Here is a 26,197-nt window from a genome sequence, read left to right on the forward strand (position 1 = left end):
GGCCGTTCTGAAGTGGTCACCAGCACTGGACCCCCCCACCCTGTGAGCAGGGCCCTAAAGTTCCTTGTTGCGGACTGCTTGTCCCCGAGCGCCCCTGGCCTGTGCCCACAGTGCCTTCCCTCTGTCCCACAGAATAGCCGTGTTCTCGGTCACCGTCCTGCATGACGAGAGGATTGTGATTGTGGCTGAGCAGCGACCAGACTCCACGGAGGAGGACAGCTTCCAGTGGATGAGCCGCGTCCTCCAGGTAGCCCTTCCCCCACCTGGGCCTGCGGCGGCTCCTGCAGCATCTCTTAGCACGTGGCCAAGCCTTGTCGCCAGGGCATCTGCCCCTCGTTGTCACTGCATTTGACCAGAAATGCACCAACTCTGAAACTCAGATGTGCGGTTAGACCAAGGTCGCGTCAGGGGTTTGCAGACTGTCCTGCCATCCACATGGGGGTTGCGAGTTAGGTTTGTTACGATTCCAAGGGCGTTTCTTCCCCGACCTCCCATCCAGGTGTGTGTCCCCAGTCTCTCTGACCCTTGGCATGGCGAGCATGGCGGCAGCCCCCGTGCCCCGTGCTGCGGGTGGCCTTGCGTGTCCTGTGTGTGCGGGTCTCTTCTCGACCCCGTTCTGACACCATCCCCTCTCGTGGCTTCTAGGCTATCGACAGCATTCACCAGGTCGGGGTGTACTGCTTGGCCTTGGTCCCAGCCAACACCCTCCCCAAGACCCCGCTTGGTGGCATCCATCTGTCAGAAACGAAGCAGCTTTTCCTGGAGGGCTCGCTTCACCCCTGCAATGTCCTGATGTGCCCCCACACCTGTGTCACAAACCTGCCTAAACCTCGACAAAAGCAGCCAGGTATGTCCCAGAGCCAGGCATGTTTGCGCAGCCTCAGGTGGGCCTGGAGCCAGTGGAGTTGTCTCCTCCAGGTGTCCCCTCCTGGGGGAGTGGCCGCCTTGCCACAGCAGTTCCTGTGCAGACATCTGTGTGGCTGTCAAAATGCAGCTCACGCGTCGCAGGGATTGCATTAGGTCTGCTCTTATGTTTCCATCCAGGTTTCCATAACGGATGTTCCTCCCCCACTTCTTTCTCCTCCTACATTTATTCTTTCTCTCAATCCCTGGTTTATACGACTGCTGTTGTGACATGTAGGCTTGTGTCGATGTGGGCACCCTGACTTCAAGTGGGGACCTCAGAAACAGTGAGCAGCGCATAGGGTGACATTCGCCGCTTTGTCTCATCTCGGCGTGGATGCACTGGGGACGCGCTGTCTGGGCACGGTGGTCTCGGGTGTGGAATTGCTAATGGTGTAGGCTCCCTGGGCTCGTCGTGACAGCAGAAGATAACGGGAATGTCCCTGTCACTGTCTGCCCAGGTGGCCCAGGTGCAGAGAAGGTCATCAGTGTGTGATGGCGGGATTCAGGACAAATGTCTGTGGGGGGGTCATTTGCAAATGTGTATGGTCCAGAGCTCCTGGCTCAGCTAAGCTGCCAGCTGTTGAGGAACCCACACGAGAAGCGTGGCCCAGGGGCAAAGCCCAGGCGTTTGGCTGTGGGGATGGCCTTCTGCCCGGGGCGGGCCTGGCAAGTGTTACCAGGGAGGTGTGGGTCCGCTTTACCCTGCAACATGGTAAATAGAGCTTATGGTGACTGATAACTGTAAGGAAATAATTTTCTTAATGCTATTTGGTCCCACCTGTTCTTGAGAGGTTATGTGATTCTGTGTCTTCAGAAAATATTTTTTTAACAAATACTGAATGGCAGCTGCGAGGTGCCCATCAGCTTCCCTAGCTCAGCTGATCTGTGATGTCCCTTAGGCAGGTGACGTTTCCCAGAGGCCTCAGTTTCCATAAGTACAATGAGGAGAATGGACTGGATGACTTCTAAGGCCCCTGTGGAATAAAAATTATGACCTGGAACAGGTACTTGTGGGCAGAAAGCAAAATTCAGTGAGGCCACTTCTGTGTAAGGGTGTTGCTACATGCTTGAAACAGAGCCCCTAAAATGTAGCTAATTTGTAGACAACCTAATAGCCTTTTTAATGGGATAAATTTCTGTTGTTAAAAGACCTTTAACCCCGGGCAGCCAGGGTTAAGTGGTTAGGCGCAGTGCTCGTAACACCCACGTCGCCAGTTTGAGTCCCACATGGGCCAGTGAGCTGCGCCCTCCACAACTAGATTGAAAACAACGACTTGACTTGAAGCTGATGGGTCCTGGAAAAACACACTGTTCCCCAACCTTTAACCCATCAGCTGGCAGTGTTATAAAAATTAGGGAAGCAGTTGAATACATTATATCAAAGATGCTGGAGTGGACCTGAGAAATGGCCTGGAGAGCTGGGGCCCCTTGGAGCAGGACGCCTCTGTCACATACAGCTGCCCATGTCCCTGCATGAACCAGTCAAGTGTGATAGGGCAGGGGCTCAACAGCACTGCAGGTTTGTAAATCCCAAAGGGGACCGTGTGAGGAGAGCGCGCGTCATGCTCTTCAGCACACTCAGGTCTGTCTCAGCCGCACACTTTCAGATCTAAGGAAGTTTCTAAATTACAGAAGCAGGAAAGCTGTCTCCCGGCAACTTTCGGAAAATATAATACAATTTTTTTTATTATTATTTTTTTTATTTTATTGGGGAAGGGGAACAGGACTTTATTGGGGAACAGTGTGTACTTCCAGGACTTTTTTTCCAAGTCAAGTTGTTGTCCTTTCAATCTTAGTTGTGGAGGGTGCCGTTCAGCTTCAAGTTGTCCTTTCAGTCTTAGTTGTGGAGGGCGCAGCTCAGCTCCAGGTCCAGTTGCCATTGCTAGTTGCAGGGGGCACAGCCCACCATCCCTTGCGAGGATCGAGGAATTGAACTGGCAACCTGTGGTTGAGAGCCCACTGGCCCATGTGGGAATCGAACCGGCAGGCTTCAGAGTTAGGAGCACAGAGCTCCAACCGCCTGAGCCACCGGGCTGGCCCTATACAAATTTTTAAGTCCATGTAGGGAGAGAAGCATGTAAGACCAAAGCTTTGCATCCAGAGAACTCCTGCAGAAATCAACTCAGTGACCGGCGACAGAAGCACAAAATAGACACCTTGAGAACCTGACCCTGGAACAGTGCTTGTCCTACCCTAGTTTGAATTCTTAAAAATAAGTTATGGAGATGCCTTCAGACTGGTTTCAGCCAGTTTCCAGGAAGAGCTTGGGGCACTTTGTCACAGAACTGGAGACAGGAAGCAACTGGCGAGCGCAGCCATGGACTGAGGGCATTCGTCTGTCTGTCTGGCATCAGCTTTCTCACTCCAGACACACAGCAGTGCCCGGCATTTCTGCACCCACCATGATGCCTAATTGTCTTTTTCATGCTTCTTTATTAAGAGCTGAGAAAAGAAATTGACTCATCCCAAACTCCCACACATGAAAATTCAAACGCAGTTTAGCTGAGTGCATAAGGTATGTCCTGTGACACATGAAAACTGCAATCAAGGCTCCGACAAACGTCTAAAACCAAAGACACCCTCAGGCAGGAGCCCAGAAAGTTGCTCTGCTACAGGGCATCCTCCTGAGTCTGATCCACCTGGAAGCACGAGGCCACGTGTCTGTGGTGATGTGCCCACAGGGACAGTGGCCCAAGGGACCCAGGCACTCACCTGGCACTCCCCATCACTCCCCGGTGATTGTTGGGGCGGTTGTCATGGCAACTGTGTGCCTTGTTCAGTGTTGCCACACCCTAAACCCACACGCAAGTACACCCCGATTTCTAAGCCTGTAACTTACCTCCATCAAAAGCTTAATAAGGGGGACGGCCGGTAGCTCAGTTGGTTAGAGCGTGGTGCTAGGTTGAGCAAGGTAGAGCAAGGTTGTTGGTTTGATCCCTGCATGGGCCACTATGAGCTGCGCCCTCCTTAATAAAGAAAAACAAAAAATAAAAAAAGTTTCGTACAAACGTCCTTAACTTGCATTTGGTCGCACAAGGACTCAGCACTGACGTCATCTTTGTTACTTTAAGCTGCAGCTCTTTTGGGCAGCATCTCTCAGCCTTCCTCTCCTCCTGTAGACTCGCACACGCACACACGCTCACAGTCACGCTCACACACTCACATTCACACTGTTACATATGCTCACAAACACACTTGCACGCTCAGACACACGCTTGCATGTTCATATTACACATGAACCCGCTCACACTCACATGACACTGTCCCACTCACACACTGTCACATGCTCCACTGGCATGGCCTCCTGGAACCCCTGAAGCCCCTAAGCTCTTTGCTATTACATGTATGCCTCGGTTTGTTTGATGGAAATAAACTGCGGATGGTTGTACTTTAGAAACCTGAGGGGATCCAGGGTTTGCTACTGTCAGAAATTCTGAAAGTGTTACCACAGTTCTTTAAGAAACCTTTTTCATTAAAAAAGAAAAGGAAAGCTGCCACAAAGACTGTATCTGCTTTTTTCTTTGAAATGTGGCATAAACTGTGGAAGGAGCGTGATAAGCAAGTTGGGAACTTCGTGCAGCCGTGTCTCGGTGGGGCTGGAAGAGAAACTAGGCCTTTCAGTCAGTGGAGCAGCAGCGTGGTGTTTGTTCGTGGCTGGTCAGTGGTGTGCAATGCCACCAGGCAGCCAGACGCCCCGTCCGGGAGCCTTCCAGTATTTCCACTGAAACAAGTCTCGCGTGCGGCTCCTGCTTGCCCTCTGCAGCGTTTCTATAGTCGTAATGTGACAAGACCTAAATAGCCCCGAGTGCACAGTAAGGCCAGCGGGCTCAGTGGCACTGGGGCTTGATCCATACATTCCTTCATGTACCCTGACCGAGGTTTGTTTGTATTGCCATTGTCATCACAGTGACCTTTCAGAAACCCTGTTCTGAGAAGATGCTTTGAAAGTCAGGTCGTTGAAAGGGTTTTCCTGGAGTAAGCACTTGGCCAAGGTGGGACGTCGTGTTCTGGGGATTTTCACTGCTTTCCTCATGTGTGTGCTATCGTTGCTTTCCAGAGATCGGCCCCGCCTCTGTGATGGTGGGGAACCTAGTCTCTGGGAAGAGGATCGCGCAGGCCAGCGGCAGAGACCTGGGGCAGATAGAAGACAATGACCAGGCCCGGAAGGTGAGTGCTGCCCAGGAGACACCCACATACCTTTATAAGGAAAGTGTATGTTGGGGATGCAATGTTGCAGAACACGTGGCAGCGGCACAGAGATGGGTGGGTGACAGTCGCATGGCTGGCAGGCTTGGGGACTGGGAAGCCCTTCCAATCCTGGTCCCCTGAGCACATGTTCCCAGTTCCCCGTGGCCCTGACAGGTAGGCACCACAGTGCCTCACGGCAGCCTTGTCCTTTGTACAAGTGCAAGGGGACTTCGGGTCAAACCAGGTTTGGGAGCCAAGCCTGCTTAAAGTAGCCTCAGGGACGTAGGAGAAGTCCCTGACCCCATGCCACCAAAGGCACCTCACAATTGTCACGAGTGGCAACCAGTCCTGTTATAACCATTCAGCAAAAGGTGGGCCTGCTTGGTAGTATGACTACCAAGAAATGTGACAAAACCATTTGAAATACTGAGAATTTGGTAACACACAGTGATGTGCTCACTGAAAGCTGTGGTCACCGTGTCCCCACCTCCCGGCTCATTTCCATACTAAAACAGATGACAGGCACACGTGGGGTTTCCAGGACGCTGACATGAGGGAACCTGAGATTTTCACTGCATCCTGAGTCGGGCTGGTGCACGTGGTCCCTGCCCTCTGCGGTGCCCTGAATGGCATCCGCCTGCCCACTCCCAACACATTGACACGAGCCTGTCACAGCAGGATAGGGCCGTTCTGCTGCGGCGGCCCCAGAAGTCACATGGCAACTCTTGGAAGTCCCGGAAGGTGGTTTTCTGGGTCAGCTGCTGGCGGGGGTGGGATGGGAACTATGATGACAGTCAGACCCCAGTGGCCACATGAACTCCAGTGCAGTCTTTGCCGGAGGACACTGAGCTTGTTCTGTCTGCTGCTCTGGTCAGGGCGTCCCCCTTCCTCTGCACATAGATGATGTGGGGATGAGCCCCCTACCCCGGGATCCGATCCTAACCCTGTGCTTTGTTCCAGTTCCTGTTCCTGTCTGAGGTCCTGCAGTGGAGGGCGCAGACCACCCCCGACCATGTGCTCTACACGCTGCTCAACTGCCGGGTGAGCTCTGTGCCCGCCCTGCCCCCTTACCCCTCCTGTACCCTCCCTGCCACCACACCATCCACTGCGCCTACCTCTCCCTACTGAGCAAGTCTTAGGGACTCCCTGTTGCGTTGACTGAGGCTTTCCCTTAGGAAGGGTTTCTTCCAAATGCAAGGGCCAGTGCATCTGCCTGAATGTGTGTGCGCACATGTATCTTAGCGGTTGGTCCGCAGTTCTTCCCCGCAAAGTGGTCTCTACGACACAGAACAGTTAACGATCTATGGGCTATCGGTGTCTTTACTTTTATTACTAGACTGTTATTTATTACTAGACTGTTTATTTATTACTAGACTGTTATTTATAAGTAGGAAATTAGGTTTTAATTATAGATTTTCATTCTAAGAATGAAAATCATTTCTATTTTACAAGTATAATTAAAATACATCAAATAAATTAAGGTATTGATTTACTTTACTTTACAATTTCCTTTAATCTCCATTAACCCGTGTGATGTGCATTTCCTGACCCAGGGTCGGTCACTTGCTATAGCCAGACACTGGATGTTTGGGAAAACGTGTTCACTGGAGGTGACTGGTATATTGTCTTTTGATACCCCTGGTCATTCGCAAAGTGTGAAGGAATTAATTCACGAGGCACAGAAAAGTGAAAAGACAAGGAGAAGTTTTTATTACGGTTAAGAGGTAGGAAACTGGCAGTGTCTCAGGGAGACAGCTGCTCTGTACTCTAGGCTAACTTTTTCTTATTACCAATGGGTAGATAAATTTTCTTATAGCGGGAGATGTGACGTCCCTCTGAGGTCATTTGATTGACATATGTTGGTTATATAACTAGTTTCTTTCTGCACATGCTCTTACCCATAATGTATACAGAAAAACCCAAGAGGCAGAGATTGGCCAAGCTTTAATGTTCATTTTATTTTATTTGTATTACAACGAGGCTAGACTTCAAGGAACAGGGAGGTTTCAGCAGTTTGCGCATGTGCGAGGAACCAGTTAGAACCAGTCGGGTCTTAGCTCCTCTTTTTGGGAATGTTTGGACATTTTGACTTATTTCTGGGGGATGAGCTTTGGCGGTCCCTGGGGAAGGGATGCAGGCCTGGGAAGTCCCGCTTTAGGCTCACTTTTGTTAACTCCTTTTTTGCCTCATCACCTGGGACCCTGAAAGGGACTCCATCAGAAATAAGAGATGGGAGACCAAAGCCAAGCATGGAGAGTGGGGTACATAGAAGGGGCCCTTACACGCAGCCCACCTTTTCCTGTGGACCTGATGTGGGGGCAGCGACATGCTGAGCCCTGCTCGGCAGTGTGGCATCAGGGCTGAGTCCGGAGTCTGTCCCCACCCCCTCCCACCCCATATGGCCTCTCATCACAAGCGCTCAACCTGGACTGAAGGTCAGGGGCATCATTTCTGTGGTTGTTACAAGTTCAGCTTCCACTGAAATCAATCTTCCAGGTCATCACTGTCTGATGTAAATATAATGCAAGGCACACATAAGGTGAAAAGCTAGTGAAATTCTAATAGTTTGCCTTACTATAGGTCTGACAATTAAGTTCATGAACTTGTTGCAACGACATTGCTAACCTTTTTTGATATCAATGGGATTATTCATTATGAATTTGTACCAACTGGACAGTTAACCAAGTTTACTATTTGGAAGTGCTGAAAAGACTGTGTGAAAAAGTTACACGACCTGAACTTTTTGCCAGTTCATGGCTCTTGCATCACGACAATGCACCAGCTCACAGGCATTGTCTGTGAGGGAGTTTTTAGCCAGTAAACAAATAACTGTATTGGGACACCCTCCCTACTCACCTGATCTGGCCCCCAATGACTTCTTTCTTTATAAGATAAAGGAAATACTGAAAGGAAGACATTTTGATGATATTCAGGACATCAAGGGTAATACGATGACAGTTCTGATGGCCATTCCAGAAAAAGAGTTCCAAAATGGCTTTGAAGGGTGGATTAGGCACTGGCGTCAGTGCATAGCTTCCCAAGGGGAGTCCCTCGAAGGTGACCATAGTGATATTCAGCAGTGAGGCATGTAGCACTTTTTCTAGGATGAGTTTGCAAACTTAATTGTCAGGCCTCGTATCCATAACACTGTTTATTCCATCACGTGGCCCAACAACCACCAGCCTCGCCGCCTGGATGGCGCATTCTGTGCACTGTGACCTCGGCCCCCGATCACAGCTCACATGAGGTACAAGCGCTCATACCTGACTGAGCGAGGCTCCTGTTGGCTGCGCCACTCTCCCGTCCACAGGATGGGTCGTGTGTGACATTTGTGGTAGGAAGCAGGACACCTTTCACTGCAAACACGAGAAGCTTACATTGTGGGGACGTGTTTACCTACAAAACAGCATCTGTTATTTTTTTTAACAGAAACATTGCCAACTCTTTGAACCTTTTTATAATTTGTAGCAACTTCTTTAGAATTTTAAAATATAAATCCTCTTTGGCTTTTTCTTCATTCCTCAATATTTCTTTAGTTGTCATTATTCAACGAAATGTAAAACCCTAGAATGGTGCCAGACTTCGTGAGTGACACTGATATGTGTTGTCCGTGGCAGGGACTGGACAGTGGTTTCCCGGCACGGGCTGTCATCTGTCATGACCATGTCCAAGATCTTTTTTAGGGAAAGTCAGACCTGACTTCTCTGGTGAGACCGCTTGTGCTAGAACTTTCTTCTTGGGTGGTGAGTTTCTGTTTAGAAACCCCATCTTTCCCATGAATGTTGATGGTGCCAGGTAACCAATGGCTACTACCTCATGGACCCCTCACCTGTGACATTTCATGCTTTTCTGGGAAATGAAAAGTGTCACTTGTTCTGTGAATGTTTGTCTCTGCAAAGCTCAGGTGCTGCTGTTTGTGTCCCGGTGGTTAGAAAGGCCCGCTCACGCCAGCCCGTGCAGGCGTGTCTTTCCCCGTGACGCCACCAGTCACCAGATCACCATTGTCCTTTAATGGCCTGAAGATTCTGGTCTCTCTTATCCACACCACATCTACTCCCATAGTCGGCAGCCAACCCCTTTGGACCCCTTTGGACTTCTTCCTGCACATGTGGCGTTCGGGTCCCCGAGGTCTCTGTATCTGGCCCTCCCCCTGTTACCCACTCACACTCCTGGGGAGCTGTGGCCTAAACACAAGTGTTTAGGGGCAGAGTCACTTCTCAGCTGCAGGGTTCTCCTGACGTGGACACTGCTGGACAGTTTCCTCATTCTTAATTCTCTGTTATCACTTTAAATGGATTTGATCACAAAGAAGCAATTTTAGATAGCTGCAGACAGTGATCTCTTCATGCCTGAGAGTTCATGCAAATGTACCTCCGTGGTGAAGTGCGTCCTCAGGAAAAGCGTTTTTGGGTTGGTCGTCTGTTCATATCTGCAATGTAGCCACACTTTTCTTTACAGTTTAAACTGTAAATCCCATAGGTTTTACTTCTTAGTGTCTGTATTGCTACTAATCTTCCCTAACAACCGTTTTTAAGGCCTTTGTCAATGCAAATGTGTTTTCCATTTGTTCAGACATGTTTAAAAATCTACATGAAATGAATTTTTGACAGTTCATTTTTTTCTTTAGTTTCTTTTTCTACTGTTTTTGAGGGGGAGGTGTTTGTTTGGTGACGTCCTTGACATTGATGTGGTCTTTTTTTTTTTAATTAAGTTTATTGGGGTGACAGTTGTTAGTAAAGTTATATAGATTTCAGGTGTACAATTCTGTATTACATCATCCATGTATCACATTGTGTGTTCACCACCCAGAGTCAGTTCTCTTTCCATCACCATATATTTGATCCCCTTTACCCTCATTTACACCCCCACCTTTACCCTCTGATAACTAGTAAATTATTGTGTCTAAGAGTTTTTATTTCTTCATTTGTCTTGTTCTTTTGTTGTTTTCATTTTTATATACTACATATCAGTGAAATCACATGGTTCTCTGCTTTTTCTATCTGACTTATTTCACTTAACATGATAATCTCAAGATCCATCCATGTTGTCACAAATGTTCCTATATAGTCTTTTCTTATCGCCGAATAGTATTACATTGTGTATATATACCACAACTTCTTTATCCATTCACCTATTGAAGGACATTTTGGTTGTTTCCATGTCTTGGCCACACTAAATAAAACTGCAGTGACATTGGAGCACGTATGTCTTTATGGATAAATGTTTTCAGATTTTTTGGGTAGATACTTCGGAGAGGGATTCCTGGGTCATATGGTAATTCTACTCTTAACTTTTTGAGGAACCTCCACACTGCCTTCCATAGCAGTTGCACCAATCTGCATTCCTACCAACAGTATATAAGGGTTCCTTTTTCTCCACAGCCTCTCCACCACTTGTTACTATTCCTCTTATTGATGATAGCCATTTTAACCGGGGTCAGGTGATACCTCATTGTGGTTTTTATTTGCATTTCTCTGATGATTAGTGATGTTGAGCATTTTTTCATATGTCTATTGGTCATTTGTATATCTTCTTTGGAGAAATGTCTTTTCAAATTCTCTGCCCATTTTTTAATTGGGGTGTTTTGTTGTTGTTGAGTTGTATGAGTTCCTTGTATATTTTGGATATTAGCCTCTTATCGGAGGCGTTTTTTGCAAAAATCTTCTCCCATTTGGTTGATTGCCTCTTTATTTTGTTGATGGTTTCTTTCGTTGTGCAGAAGCTTTTTAGTTTAATATAGTCCTATTCATTTATTTTAGCTTTTACTTTCCTTGCCTTGGGAGTCAAATTCATAAAATGCTTTTTGAACCCAAGCTCCATAAGTTTAGTACTTATATTTTCTTCTATGCAGTTTATTTTCTCAGGTCTTATCCATTTCAGGTCTTTGATCCATTTTGAGTTAATTTTGTTACGTGGTGACAGATAGCAGTCTTTTGCATGTGGCTATCCAATCTCCCAGCACCATTTGTTGAAGAGGCTGTCTTTTCTCTATTGTATGTTTTTTGCTTCTTTGTCAAAAATTGTCTGTCCATATTTATGTGGTCTTATTTCTGGGTTCTCAATTCTATTCCATTTTTCTGTGTTTCTGTTTTTCTGCCAATACCATGCTGTTTTGATTATTGTAGCCCTGTAGTACAAGCTAAAGTCAGGGAGTGCAATACCTCCAGCATTGTTCTTTTTTCTTAGGATTGCTTTGGCTATTCGGGGCCTTTGTGGTTCCATACAAATCTGATGATTTTTTGTTCTATTTCTTTTTAAAAAATGCCATTGGGATTTTGATGGGGATTGCATTAAATCTGTATATTGCTTTGGGTAATGTGGCCATTTTAAATATGTTGATTCTTCCAATCCATGAACATGGAATGTCTTTCCATTTCTTTGTGTCTTCTTCAATTTCTTTTAAAAATGTCTTATAGTTTTCAGCATATAGGTCTTTCACATCCTTGGTTAAGTTTATTCCTAGGTATTTTATTCTTTTTGTTGCAATCACAAAAGGAATTTTTTTAAATTTCTTTTTGTGAGATTTCATCGTTAGTATATAGGAATGCAACGGACTTTTGTATGTTGATTTTGTATCTGGCAACTTTCCTGTATTTGTTTATTGTTTCTAGTTTTTTGGTGGAGTCTTTAGGGTTTTCTATATATAGCATCATGCTATCTACAAAGAGTGATACTTTAACTTTTTCATTCCCAATTTGGATGCCTTTTATTTCTTTCTCTTGCCTGATTGCTCTGGCAAGGACTTCCAACACTATGTTGAAAAGCAGAGGTGATAGGGGACAGCCCTGTCGTGTTCCTGAATGTACAGCAAAGGGCTTCAGTTTTTCACCGTTAATTATGAGATTTTCACCGTTAATTATGAGGGTTTGTCACATATGGCCTTTATTGTGTTAAGGTATTTTCCTTCTATACCTATTTTATTAAGTGTTTTAATCATAAATGGACGTTGTGTCTTGTCAAATGCTTTTTCTGCATCTATTGATATAATCATATGATTTTTGTCCTTTAGTTTGTTTATGTGATGTATCACATTGATGGATTTGCAGATGTTGAACCATCTTTGTGCCCCTGTGATGAACCCCACTTGGTCATGATGAATAATCTTTTTAATGCATTGTTGTATTTGATTTGCTAGAATTTCATTTAGGATTTTTTTCATCTGTATTCATCAGAGATACTGGTCTGTAATTTTCTTGTGTGTTATCCTTACCAGGTTTTAGTGTCAGGGTAATATAGGCCTCATAAGGGAGTATTGTCTCTTAATTTTTTGGAAGAGTTTGAGTAGAAAAGGTATTAGATCCTCCTTGAAGTTTTGGTACAATTCACTAATGAAGCCATCTGGTCCTGGACTTTTGCTTTTGGGAAGGTTTCGGATGACTGATTCAATTTCCTTACTGGTGATCGGTCTATTTAGATTTTGTAATTCTTCATGATTCAGCCTAGGAAGACTAAATGTTTCTAAGTGGTCTTTCTCAATAGACACTTTTAATTGGTGTTATTTTCCAGGGTCCTGCAGGCTGACTGCTAATTTCACTGCCCATGGCAATTACACTTAAGTACCAAAAATTTATAGGTTTTTGTTGTTGTTGTTTTGGTTTTTTGTTTTTTTTGATGTTTTTTTTTTTTGGTAAGTTTAGCTAGTTTAGGTCAAGTGATTATTTGTAAATACATTTTATTAATGTAAGGATAGCTGGATGCCTCTTTGGTGCTGTACTTCCTGGCTAGAGAGGAGGGAGGGAAGTGACAGCGGACGGTTTGGAGTCTTGATGAAAAGTCCCTATAAGTGGCCGGTGGTTGCACAAGTGTCAATATACTGATATCCACGTGATTGTACATTTTCATAAGTGAACTGTATAGGTCATCTCACTAAAGTTGTTATGTGAAGGAAACCTGGCTTCCCCTTTGTCTTGTGACACTCAGGGGACAATAGCGAACTCACTGACATGTGTCCAGCTGCACAAACGAGCGGAGAAGATAGCCGTGCTGCTGATGGAGAGGGGGCGCCTGCAAGATGGGGACCACGTTGCTCTCGTCTACCCTCCAGGTAAAAGGCAGGGCCAGCCACTGCTCCAGCCACCTCACTGCACGTGTTGGTGCTTGGTGACCTGAACTGCAGTGTCATCCCCGACACCTCACCCTGTACTCACATGCGTCTAGTTACTATCACTGGTAGGGACTGTGCCAAAGCTGTGTGCCTTTCACAAAGACTTATGTGTCTAAACTTGCTTTATTAGCTACGTGAGGTTATCCATTTAATCAATAGTAGTTAAGTTCTTAATTGATAGGTTGATAATCACCCTTGAGTAATTCCTTAGAGGAGTGACGGAAATTGAACTTCAGGGCTGTTTCGGCACCTCAGGGCTGCAGATTGGGCCAGGTGGAAGTTGCAGCCAGAGCTTAGCCAAACCCTCAGGATGGGAAGGGTGTGCGAGCTCTTCGCTGTCACATGCCCCGCTGACGTCTCCCAGATGAGCGTTCTGCTGGGGCGCCAGCCATTCCATGAGACCCTCTCTTCTCTCGTAGGAATAGACCTGATTACAGCGTTTTACGGCTGCCTGTATGCGGGCTGTGTGCCCATCACCGTGCGTCCCCCACACCCCCAGAACATTGCCACCACGCTGCCCACCGTGAAGATGATCGTGGAGGTAACCGCGCCCAGCCCCGTAGGTCAGAGCTGGGCTTTAGGGATGGCGGGGGGACAGCGGGGCGATACACGGCCTCTGCCCAGGACCTGACCACAGCTTGTGAAGCAAGTTTCCCCCTTTGGGTGCATGTAGGACTACAGGGCAGCCTCTGATCTGGACATCCCTTCCACAGTGTAGCTCCCCAGGGCCCGTCCCTGAGGTCACCCAGGCCAACCAAGTGAAAAGGCCACATAATTTTGTAGGGACAGAGCCAGGAGTGCAGTTTCTAGGCTCTCGGCCTCACGTGGAAAGGTGGTCAGGTAGTAAATGGCCATCAACTGTGATTGCATGGCCATCAGCTGTAGCTAGTTGGCCGTCAGCTGTAACCAGTGAGCCATTGGCCACTAATATAACTGCCGTGGCTATGCTAGCAGAAAATGGGGGCTAGCAAGAAGATGGTGGCTGAGCTAGCAAGCGCGGACTGCAGCTAGCAAGTGGGGTTGGTTGGCAGAGTGAAGTGGATGGCGGGTTGCGGATAGTGTGGCTCCTGCTTCCTGTGTCTCCAACCCAGCCGCCAGTGAGACTATAGTGGTGTGACTCCCCTATCTGTGGCTCCGTGGGTGTTCCTTTTTGGCTTCACCATGTCCTGCGTTCTTATGTGGGGAGCGAGAGCTGAGACCCCCACATGACACTCCGCGTGACAAGTCTGTAAAGTCTTTTCCTCAACATTTGGTGGTGTCCTGTCCTGTTTTGAAAGCAGATTTGTTTTTATTTGTTTTATGCTGGGGAAGTTTAAGGGAATCAGGAAATGTCTCCTTGGAGGAGGAGACGAGGGACAGGTTAGTGTGGGGACACCACAGGGGAGTACTTTCTAGTCGCTATGTGTTAGAACTTTCACCGTCATTCTGCCTGTTTCTGTGGACACACGTGGACTTACAGTAGGACAGCTAACGGTGCCAGACTGCATTCAGAAGCCCCTTTCTGAGTGTGACCACAGCACTGTGGACCCTTCTCGGCTCTAGGAGTTTCCAGGGACCGCAGGGCCCTTGAGATCTGCATACAGTGTCAATATCCTGACACGCTGGGCCTCCAGGTCAGACTCCCAGCTGCCTGAGCCCCCGCTGGCCACTCTGGCTCCTCACAAGGTGGCCACGCTCTTGTTGGTCCAGCCACTTTGGGCGCCGCAGGTTGCCATGTGTTAATGGGCAGCACATGTGAGCAGGAAGCACATGCGTGTGCACAGCTGTCTACAGCTCACCTCCCTCTTTTGCCCTCTGCCCCTCAGGTGAGCCGTTCTGCCTGCTTGATGACAACACAACTCATCTGTAAGTTGTTAAGGTCCAGGGAGGCAGCTGCGGCCGTGGACGTCAGGGCGTGGCCCCCCATTCTGGACACAGGTCAGCCTGCCAGCGGCCCGAGCGCTTGTTGTTCCATGCTTTTCCCGTGAGCAGATGGGCTTATTGCTCCGCTTTGCTCTCCAGATGATTTGCCAAAGAAGCGGCCGGCCCAGATCTACAAGCCGTCCAACCCCGACACGCTGGCCTACCTGGACTTCAGCGTGTCCACAACGGGGATGCTAGCGGGAGTGAAGGTGAGCCACGGGGCCTCTGGGGGCCTGCCGGGAGTGGGTGGGCGTGCACAGGCGTGCCCACTGCGCTCAACCAGTCTGCCCGATTCTCTGTAAGTGGTCCAAGTCTTCATGTAAGCACAGCCTTCTAGCCCCACCAGGAAGCGGCCTGTTTCTCTCTGTCTGCTTCCCGAGTCCCAACGAACTATCAGAAAACTACCTGGTAGCTTCTTGCTTTTTTAATTCGGGTTTCGTTATGACTTTCAGTTTGCTGCTTATAGCAGCTGCAATGACCCCTTTTCCTATCAGTGAATAGGCTGTTTGTCCCCAGAATTAGGGCCATCCCAGTCAAGGAGCTGTTAAATTCTCTGCATCCTCTGCAAGCCCGTCCCCACTGTCTACCTCTGGAGTCTGACTGCTGACTTTATGCAGTTCAGCTCACATCTCTTGCTATGTCCATGTTCTTCTCCAGTTTTTTTATTGTGGCAAAATACACGGAATGTAAACTTACCATCTTAACCAATTAAAGTCTACATTTCACTGGTATTAAATACATTCAAAAGTACAGCCGTCAGCCCCATCACTCACCATGTAACTCATTTCATCTTGTTAAACTGAAACCTTCATCTGTTATACTCCCGCTTTCCCCTCCCCCGCCCCCGGCACCCACCCTTCTACTTCCTGTCTGAGATTTTTATACTCTGAGTACCTCATAGAAGTGGGATCACAAGTGTCTGTCCTCTCGTGACTGGCTCATTTCACTCGGCACAGTGTCCTCAGGGTCCCTCCTTACTGTCGCATGTGGCAAGATTGTCTTCCTTTCTCAGGCTGGTGATGTTCCGTAGCCTGTACACACCACGTGTTGTTATCCAGGTATCTGTCGGTGGACGCTTGGGTCACTCCCATGTATTAGCTCCTGTGACTAGTGCTGCTGTGAACATGGGTGTTCAGATCTCTCATCCAGACGCTTCTGTCAGTCTTTTGGGTGTGTGCCCTTCTTTTCCTCCTATAACTTTTTTTGATTTAAAGTCTGTTTGTCTGATATTAGTATAGCTACCTCTTTTCTTTTTTGGTTACCATTTGCATGGAATATCTGTATCCATCTTTTCACTTTCAAACTATTTGTGTCTTTTGATCTAAAATGAATCTCTTGTAGGCAGCATATGGTTGGATCATGGTTTTTATCCATTCTGCCAGTTTCTGTCTTTGATTGGAGTGTTAATCCATTTATATTCAAAGTGATAAGAAGGGACTTCTCACAGCTTGCTATTTTCCATTTGTCTTAATAGCTTTTCTATTCCTCATTTTCTGCATTACTTTCTTGTTTTGTGCTTAGTTGATTTTTTTGTGGTGAAACATTTTAATTCCTTTCTCATTTCTTTGTGTGTATATTCTATAGCTATTTTCTTTGAGGTTACCATGGGGATGCCATTTAACATCCTAAAGTTGTAGCATTCCATTTTGAATTTATAGCAACTTAACTTCAATAACATACAAAACTGTGTTTGTACAGCTTCAACCCCACCTTTTTCAGTTGTTGATGTAACAAAATTATATCTTTATACATCGTGTGTCCCAAAACATACAGTAATAATTTGTTTAAATGCGTTGGTCTCTTAACTTATGTTGGGAAAATGTGAAATTAAAATCCAAAGTTATAATAATAGTTTTTAGACTAACAGTTGTTTTGTTTTAATGTATTAGTCTCTTAAATCATGTGGGGAAAAGTAGATTTACAAACTATTGCTACAGTTATACTTGCTTTTATAACTGCTTTGAATTTACTGTTACTAAGATCTTTATTTCTTCAAGTGCCTTCGACTTATGTCTAGTGTCCTTCTATACAACCTGCAAAGCTCTTTTGAGAATTTCTTTCATGGCAGTATCAATCTAATAAACTCCCTCAACTGTTTTTGTAGCCTTGCATTTCATAATTCCTCCCAAATTAGTTCCAGTTTACCGTTGAAGTCTCTGGAAGTTGTAAGCCTTCTACAGACCCTAGAGAGAGTCCTAAACTGTTTACATCAGATTCTGCTAGTGCAGTTGTCCCACTGACAGACATTCCTGGGGTTTCTGTTCTACCATGTTCCTAGAATTCTCTCCTCTGATTTTTAGTAGAATTTGAGGTGATACACCAAATAAAGTACAATATACAATAAAATAATTCTCTAAATTAAAAAAAAATTAAGATACATGTTCAGACCATGCTTACTATAGTACTGAAATTAATTTTGAGCCTCCTACTGTCATAACCAAAAGACAGACGCACTTTTGATCATACATTTTCTTCATGGTCTACAGAAGTGGGAGCTATAATATTAAACCCTAATTCAATAAAGATATTTCTGCTTGAAACAGAGATAAAGTAATCTACGTTATGGCTTCCTAATGCTTCCAGTTAGTATAAGTATAGACCCTAGAAATCTCAGAGAGGTGAACTACTAGACTTTCTGTCAAATTCCTAAACATTTTTCTTAAACTTTTGACCGTTAAATTTATTTGATGAGTACCTGAAATGAAATACATTGTGATGTCATTTAATCTGGTTTAAATACTGAGAGGCATAAATAAAGTTGAAATCATCTGGCTTAGAGTCTTCTCCAGAAGGAAATCCCTCTACCTGTGTGTTTGAACAGGTCACCATTTTACTCAGGAAGAAATTCCAATTTAATTTCAGCTTTTGGACAAAATGTTGAGTGTTCAATTACATACCAAGAGGTGAGAGAGAAGATTTTCTGGAAGACTGTTTTCCCCACAATGGGCTATAAAGTATCTGATTTAGTATAACACCCATGATATATGTTTATATGTTCAATTAAGTTTTATAAAATTACCTGTTTAAAAATGTAATTTGAATTCTGAAGATTCCTAATAGGTGTTATTGTGTTTCCCTGAAAATAAGACCTAGCCAGACTATCAGCTCTAATGAATTGTTTGGAGCAAAAATTATTATTATGATATTATAATATAATATGTTATATTATATTACATTATATTATACCCAGTCTTACATTATAGTAAAATAAGACCGGGTCTTATCTTAATTTTTGCTCCAAAAGACGCATTAGAGCCGATGGTCCGGCTGGGTCTTATTTTCGGGGAAACACGGTGGGTCCATGGGGGTCATTGAGGAAATCAGGTAGGAGATGCGCAGCGCACCTGCAGTTTGCGTGGATCACCTGTGGCTCCCACAGGATATCTAAGAACTCGGGTGGCCCTCCCTCCCACTGAGTATGCTTCTGCACACTTTCCTGTGCACTTTAACTGGTGTGCACCCGAGAGTGGGCATATACTTTGCTTCAGCCAAACCGGCCCAAGATCTGTGGCAGACACCTCCTGACAATAAGCCCAGGCGGCGTCCTCCTGATTCCTGCACGTGCTGTCCCCACTCTGCATGCCTCTTTTACAGGAGAACATCAGCGTTTGTTGTATGGGCTTTGGGGAAACCATCCTTTCTTTTCCTGATAATTTTTTTCTTAGTTTCAGGTGTACAAAGAAAGGTAATAGACATTTACACCCCTCACAAAGTGATAACCCACCCCCCAGTCTGCTACCCCTCTGACATTGTATACAGCTGTTAAATTCCATTGGGGAAACCATTCTTTATCCAAGTACAAGTGTGTCCTCGTTAGAATTGGGACAGAACCCTCTGAAAACCCCAGGGTGATATACAGTAGGGTCCTTTCTTTGCTCTGTTCCCTGTGCTCACAGGCACAGCTCTCAGGCTGTCTCTGAATTTCCACTAGATTGCAAGCCCCTGAGGACACAGGCAGGACTTTTTTGTTTTTTGTTTTCTTTTTGTCCCAAGTACCTAATATGAAGCCTGATACTAACAAGTCCTTGGGTAGCTATCTTTCTTCTTGTTAGCTGAGCTGAGCGGAACCACTGGGTTGTCGAACTGCAGGCAGTGCCTGTACAGAGCATGCTTCAGTAAGCACTGATTTAGTTGCTAACCTGAGTGAGTGACTCGGGTAGTGCGGGTTTTACTGACTCCTGATCCAGGAGGCAGGAGGCTAAAGGAATGGTTTTTAAAGCCAGCCTCCTTTCCTCTTTAAATATTGCAGCTTTAAAAAGCAAGCGACAAAGAGCTACTTGTGTTCGATTCTAGAGTAATTAGACGTTGCTCGTATACATTCAGTCAAAATACCCGTGCGAAACCTCCAGGGCAGGGCTTGTCCCAGTGACCCTGAGTGCAAGGGTTCTCGCACGCTGCTTTTCAAACAGCTTTCACTGGAGTGACCAGCGAACGCTTCCCAGGCATTTTGCGGGGTCCCCTGCACGTTGTGATCCTCTTACTGGTCCTTTTAGAGTCCCTCTCTGATGCTGCATCACATTAACTTGGGACCTGGGACCGGTCCCTGCACTTCTGCCACTTTCCTTTTCCTCTTAGGTTTGATTGACTAAAAAGCTTCTATGAGAAAACTGGTTTTATTAGATATGTTCTACAGCACTTTAAAATAAATCGTGTTCCATACCGACCATAGTGGGACTGACACTGGAAGTGGGGAAGCACGTTCCTGTCCCTCAATGGTGGGCTGAGAGTAGATTTTGGCTGCTGTCACATGATAGTGTCTCAGTGCACCGGACTCTGGTTCCAGCTCAGACGTGTTGTGACCTTCAGCCATCTCTGTACCTTCTCTGAGTCTCATTTCCTGATCCCCAAGACAGCCCACACACTCTGCTGGCCCCTGTGCCATGACAGGCGTAGTATGGGGCCTGGAGATGAACATGAATAAGATGTAGTCCCTGCCCAGGGAGGGGGTGCTACGGCGGGTGACAGAGGAAGCCTTTGCGTACTCACCTCTGTGCTTCAGCTGCTCGAGTGCTGAGGCCCTGGGGACCAGGAGGTTGTGTGTGTGGCCTTCTCATTAGGACGGGAAGGCTGATGAGCACATAGCAGCCCACTCTCGCCCAGAAAACACGACTGTCCGCGCGACCCGTCCTGCTGACCCTGGGCCCTGCTGTCTCGTAGATGTGTCACTCAGCCACCAGTGCCTTCTGCCGATCCATTAAGCTACAGTGCGAGCTCTACCCCTCTAGAGAAGTGGCCATCTGCTTGGACCCCTACTGTGGACTCGGGTTTGTCCTGTGGTGCCTCTGCAGGTGAGTGTCCCCTTAAATATCTGCCAAACAATGAACACCCCCACTCAGCCTGCCTGTCAGGCTGACTGCTCTCCACATTCTGTGGCATTGAAAAAATTAGTCTCTGTGAAGAATGCTAAAAGCCACAGAGATGGCAGCCTCTGGGGACATTCTGAGAGCTGTTTGTTGGGAACTCATATTTTCCCAAGCAGAGCACTCACAGGCCCCCAGCTTTGTTCTTTCGCCTTTAAATCCTAACAGTTCTCCCTGGTCTGGAATTGGTGTTAAATTAGTGGTTGTTCCAGGTGCTGTCCTCCTTCAGGGTTCACCCTGATGCAGGTGGGATGGACGCAGCCACCACTCTCCAGGTCACACTGTCGTCCCTTCCAGTTCAGACTGCCCCCCCTCCAGGTCCACTATCCTCTCCAGGTCACACTGCCCTCCCCTGCAGGTCACACTGCCCTCCCCTCCAGGTCACACTGCCCTCCCCTCCAGGTCACACTGCCCTCGTCTCCAGGTCACACTGCCCTCCCCTGCAGGTCACACTGCCCTCCCCTCCAAGTCACACTGCCCTCCCCCTCCAGGTCCACTGTCCTCTCCAGGTCACACTGCCCTCCCCTGCAGGTCACACTGCCCCCCTCCAGGTCACACTGCCCTCCTCCAGAGTTCACACTGCTCCCCCTCCAGGTTCACTGTCCTCTCCAGGTCACACTGCCCTCCCCTGCAGATCACACTGTCCTCCCCTCCAGGTCACACTGTCCTCCCCTGCAGGTCACACTTCCCTCGTCTCCAGGTCACACTGTCCTCCCCTCCAGGTCACTCTGCCCTTCCCTCCAGGTCACACTGTCCTCCCCTCCAGGTCACTCTGCCCTCCCCTCCAGGTCACACTGTCCTCCCCTCCAGTTCACACTGCCCCCCTCCAGGTCACACTGCCCTCCTCCAGAGTTCACACTGCTCCCCCTCCAGGTTCACTGTCCTCTCCAGGTCACACTGCCCTCCCCTGCAGATCACACTGTCCTCCCCTCCAGGTCACACTGTCCTCCCCTCCAGGTCACTCTGCCCTCCCCTCCAGGTAACACTGTCCTCCCCTCCAGTTCACACTGCCCCCCTCCAGGTCACACTGCCCTCCTCCAGAGTTCACACTGCCCCCCCTCCAGGTTCACTGTCCTCTCCAGGTCACACTGCCCTCCCCTGCAGGTCACACTGCCCTCGTCTCCAGGTCACTCTGTCCTCCCCTCCAGGTCACACTGTCCTCCCCTCCACGTCACACTGCCCTCCCCTCCATGTCACACTGTCCTCCCCTCCAGGTCACACTGTTCTCCACTCCAGGTCACAGTACCTCCCCTCCAAGTCACACTGTCCTCTCTTCCAGGTCCACTGTCCTCTCCAAGTCACACTGCCCTCACCTCCTGTGGAGCCAGGCTGATAGCCGGTGTTTATAGAGAGGGTGAACATGGAGGCTTACTGCCATTTTTTTTCTGTTAAACATATATGTTCACTGTACAAATGTTAGAAAATACAGAGTAATATAAAGAAGAAAATAAAGCTATCAATAATCATACCACCTACTGATACCATGAAATCTTCACTGTTAGAATTGGCATATATTCTTTCTGAGTTTATCTTCTTATGCAGTGTAGCATTTTTTTTTTTATTAACACAGCAAGTGTATAAATGCTGCAGTGGACTCCAGTGCCCACCGTCCAGATTCACAGGGTTCACCTGTTGCCTGTTTTGTTTTATCCATCTTTCTAATTTTTCTGTCCCTTTTTTATATGGAACATTTTAAAGCAAACACCAAACAACACATGAGTTCACTCATAAATCTTTAAGTGCACATATGAGGTGTGATCAAAAGATATGGTGAATGTTTAAATTTTAAAATATTTATTACAGTAAAAGACACATTGCCACTAATCCCCCTCACAATATTCTCCCTCACTTCAGAAACACTTATCCCATCATTCTTTCCACTTTCGGAAGCAGTTCTGGGAGTCTTCTTTCATGAGTGTCTTTAGTTGCGCTGTCATGGCTGCCTCGATGTCCTGACTCATTTTGACTTTGTGAACAGCCGGTGCTAGATGCAGTGCATATGGTGGATGAGGACACAACGTAATATTTTTATTGGACAAAAATTGCCATACCAGAGCGATGTGTAACATGGATCCTTTCCATTGTGATCAGAAAATACAGTGAATGCTGCTGCCCAGTGCCATCCAATGGAAAGGTAGGGATCTTTAATACGAGAAGTGGCGCATCGAGGCTTTGTAACAGTGTGACAAGTTTCAACTTGTTCGGTGCAGTCATTCAGGTGTGAGCAGTCAGTCGGTTGAGAGAAGGTGTGTTTTAAAGTGTGCCGTAAATCATCCTCCATCATGACAACGCTCCTTGTCACACATCGCTTCTGGTATATGGCAGTTTGTCAAATAAAAACATTACGGTGTGTCCTCATCCACCTTATTCACCAGATATGGCACCATGCGACTTCTGGCTCTTCCCCAAAGTAAAAACGATTCAGGACATGGAGACAGCCACGACAGAGCAACTAAAGAACTCACGACAGAGGACTTCCAGAACTGCTTCAGAAGGTGGCAAGAATGATGGGATAAGTGTGTTCAAAGCGAGGGGGAGTATTTTGAGGGGGATTAATAGCAATGTGTCCTTTGCTATAATAATTTTTTTTAAACATTCACGGTATTGTTTCATCATACCTCGTACAATTTTGAAAATGTGCATCAGTGTATTTATAAAACCGATATGCAACAGCATGAAATGGCTCATAATTTCCCTTTTTCCTTAATCGTCTGTAGTAGATATTTCCTCATGTCTTCAGACACTTCTGAAACAATTATTTGATGCATTCATAATATTTAATAGTATTAGATTGGATTAAAATATAGTCCTGTATCTTTAAAAAACACTAACATTCTAGTTAGGACAATTAAACTTTTTGAGAGGGCAAATAGAACTGAACAATTAAAATATTTTAATGATTTTTGCCTCAATCTAGAATGCAGTGGCATTTCACTGTGGGTGACATTTTTCTTGGGAAACATTTCAGAATATTCCATCCCAACAGTAGAGCCAAAGTGACCTCACACATATTTGGCCAATGGAGAAGGAAGCCTATTCGGAACCACTGACCTCATAGGACCCCTGTCTGTGTGTCAGAACTGGACCTGGGAGCAGCCAGCTATAGTGAGGAGCGCCCAGCGTCTGTAAATATGGCACATGCCATTTTCCTCCCAAATGAACCAGGCTCCTTCGAAAAATGGCTGATTCCAGGGCTGTCCCAGGAAGTCTACAAGATGGCCTGCACGTCTTTTTGTGCGAGAAAACAAGAAGTGCTCACAGAATGATGGGGACCGAAAGGACCAAAGCACCAGCTTGAAAGGGATTCCACTGGCCAAACTGGGCAATTTGAGCGTCAAAATGAATAAAGGTTGTAGTAGATTACTAACACTTTGAATAAAATAGGAAATTGTCTGACTCTTCAGATATAAATAGATGAACATATTGCAAGCACCGCGAGGGACAGGATCTACCTGGTAGGTGTTAATTACAAAGGGCAGGGGGGAGGTTTCACAGAACAGAAGCCTGTATCCAGAGGTCAAAGTGAAGCTGGTCAACAGTGGGACACTGTCACTGGGAGGCTCACAACGAGGAAAAGAAGTGTCTGAAGACATGTGTCCTGCATCTAATCATGGAGACATCAGACACTCAAACTGAGGGACACTCTGCAGCATAACTGCCTGTCAGCTCCACGGACGTCGTGGTCGTGGCTCAAGGAAGCTCCGGACAGGGCTGGCTGTCAGCTTCACGCAGCAGAGACTCTGAACTTCATCTTTTCGCTGTGTGGTATCATTAGGCAGAACTTGAGTAGGGTCTGAGGCTTAGATGGAAAAAATGTCTCAGTTTCCTGAGTTTGATGTCTTAATTGGCTTACAGAGGAAAATACACTTACTTGCGGGAAATACCCCCTCCAGTGTTCAGGGGCAGTGACTCACCCTCAGATGACTCCAGGGGGAAGTTATTTTTACTTACTTTGAACTTTTCTGTAATTTTGTAATTGTTTCAAAGTGTTTTTAAATAATTCAAACAATTTTTTTTTTATATCTTCATCCTAAAGTTTCCTTCAGTCATGAAGTACAAAAGGGTTTATCTAAGAATCATTGATACAACAAAGTCACCCGAAAATATTTTAAATATTTTAATACATGTTTTAAAAAGCATGTCAGATAGTTGATATTCACTCATTATAAGATTCAATATTGTTAAAATGGAAATTCTCACCATATTGGTCTAGGGATTCAATGTAATCCCTGTTAAAATCTCAGCCAGGTTTGTTTGGGGGTTTTTTTGGCCAAAATTGATGACATGATCCTAGAATATAAATAAAGGACCCACAATATCCAAAATAATTTTGGAATAGAATAACAAAGTTGGCAAACTCAGACTACCCAATTTCAACACTTATTAGTATAACCAAGACAGCATGATACTGACATAAAGATATAGGCACATAAAATACCCACTGAGACAGGATGGAGAGTCCAGAAATAAGCCCTTAGATGTTTGGTGATTTGATTTTTCAGCAAAGGAACCAAGGCAACTCAATGGAGAGAGGACAATCTTTTCAATAAATGATTCTGGGAAAATTGGACAGCCATATGCAAAAAGATTAAATAGTTACCTAACATCATGTACATAAATTAACTCTGCATGGATCCCAGACCTTAATGTAAGAGTGAAAGTATAAAACTACTAGAAGAAAACATCGAAGTTAATATTCATTGTTCTAGGTTAGCAAAGAGCTCTTAGATATGACATCAGAGGCACAATATGTACATGAAATGTTGATGAATTGGACTTCCAACAAAATTTAAAACTTTTATACATCAAGACACCATTAAGAAAGTGAAAGGACAAGTCACAGACTGGAAAAGATATTTGCAAATCATCTATCCGATAAAGCCCTTCCAAACAGAAATAAAGGAACTTTTCAAAACAGTGAGAGACAAGCAACATGGTTTACAGATGGGCAGCACATCTGAACAGACATTTCACCAAAACACACATCATAAAGCATCGGTAACCAGCCATGTACGGAACAGACTCTCATACACTGTTGGTGGGAATGGAAAATGGTGAAAGCACAGTTTGCATGTTCTTAAAACTTAAGCGCACATTTACCATGGGACCCAGCAGTGCCACTCGTAAGCACCTACCAAAAAGAAAGGGACACGTGTCCACACAGACACTTGGTGCTTGCAGTGCTCACAGCAGCCTTTGTTTAAAAAAAATCCAATGTCCACCAACTGGCGAGTAGATACTCTGTTTGTCACATCCATATGATGGATGACAGCTGCCACACTGATAAACGTCCCATGTGCTCAGTGAAAGAAGCCAGACCCAAAAGCCACACGTTATGTGGTGTATCATGAGGCCATTTATCTGAAATATGCGGAAAAGGCAAATCTATAGAGACAGAAAGTGGAATGATTGTGGTGAGGGTTGGAAACAGGACTGAATGCAAAGGGACGGACATAAGCCTGCGTTTAGGGTGATGGAATGTTCCAGAACTGCATTGTGATAATTCTACAACCTGCAATTTACTAAAATTCATTTAATTCTAGGCTTAAAATGGGTGGGTTTTAATAAAATCTTTATTAAAAAAGAGAACAACACACAACCCTGTCAGTTAAGAAGACACGCCCATATCACACGCGGGGTAATGTGTGTCCCAGTGAGCCGTGTGGCTGCCCTCCTGAGTGCCCAAGTTGTGGTAGTTTACAATTGTTTATATTAGTTACCACAATGTCTTTTTTTT

At 46.0% G+C, this 26,197-nt stretch overlaps 1 protein-coding gene across 2 annotated transcripts in view; it reads left to right on the forward strand.

Moving 5' to 3' along the window:
* The window catches only part of DIP2C (disco interacting protein 2 homolog C), a 337,740-nt gene that overhangs the window by 277,116 nt on the left and 34,427 nt on the right, over window positions 1–26,197 (forward strand). For both annotated transcript variants that reach the window (XM_081055544.1, XM_081055545.1), the window contains 9 exons: window positions 133–247; window positions 646–847; window positions 4,964–5,073; window positions 6,055–6,135; window positions 13,015–13,138; window positions 13,618–13,739; window positions 15,004–15,115; window positions 15,200–15,309; window positions 20,258–20,388. In XM_081055544.1, coding sequence (XP_080911670.1) covers window positions 133–247; window positions 646–847; window positions 4,964–5,073; window positions 6,055–6,135; window positions 13,015–13,138; window positions 13,618–13,739; window positions 15,004–15,115; window positions 15,200–15,309; window positions 20,258–20,388 — 1,107 coding nt within the window. The remainder of the gene's footprint in view (window positions 1–132; window positions 248–645; window positions 848–4,963; window positions 5,074–6,054; window positions 6,136–13,014; window positions 13,139–13,617; window positions 13,740–15,003; window positions 15,116–15,199; window positions 15,310–20,257; window positions 20,389–26,197) is intronic.

The sequence above is a fragment of the Rhinolophus hipposideros genome (genome assembly GCF_964194185.1).
Source record: "Rhinolophus hipposideros genome assembly, chromosome: 1".
Lineage (NCBI taxonomy): Eukaryota > Metazoa > Chordata > Mammalia > Chiroptera > Rhinolophidae > Rhinolophus > Rhinolophus hipposideros.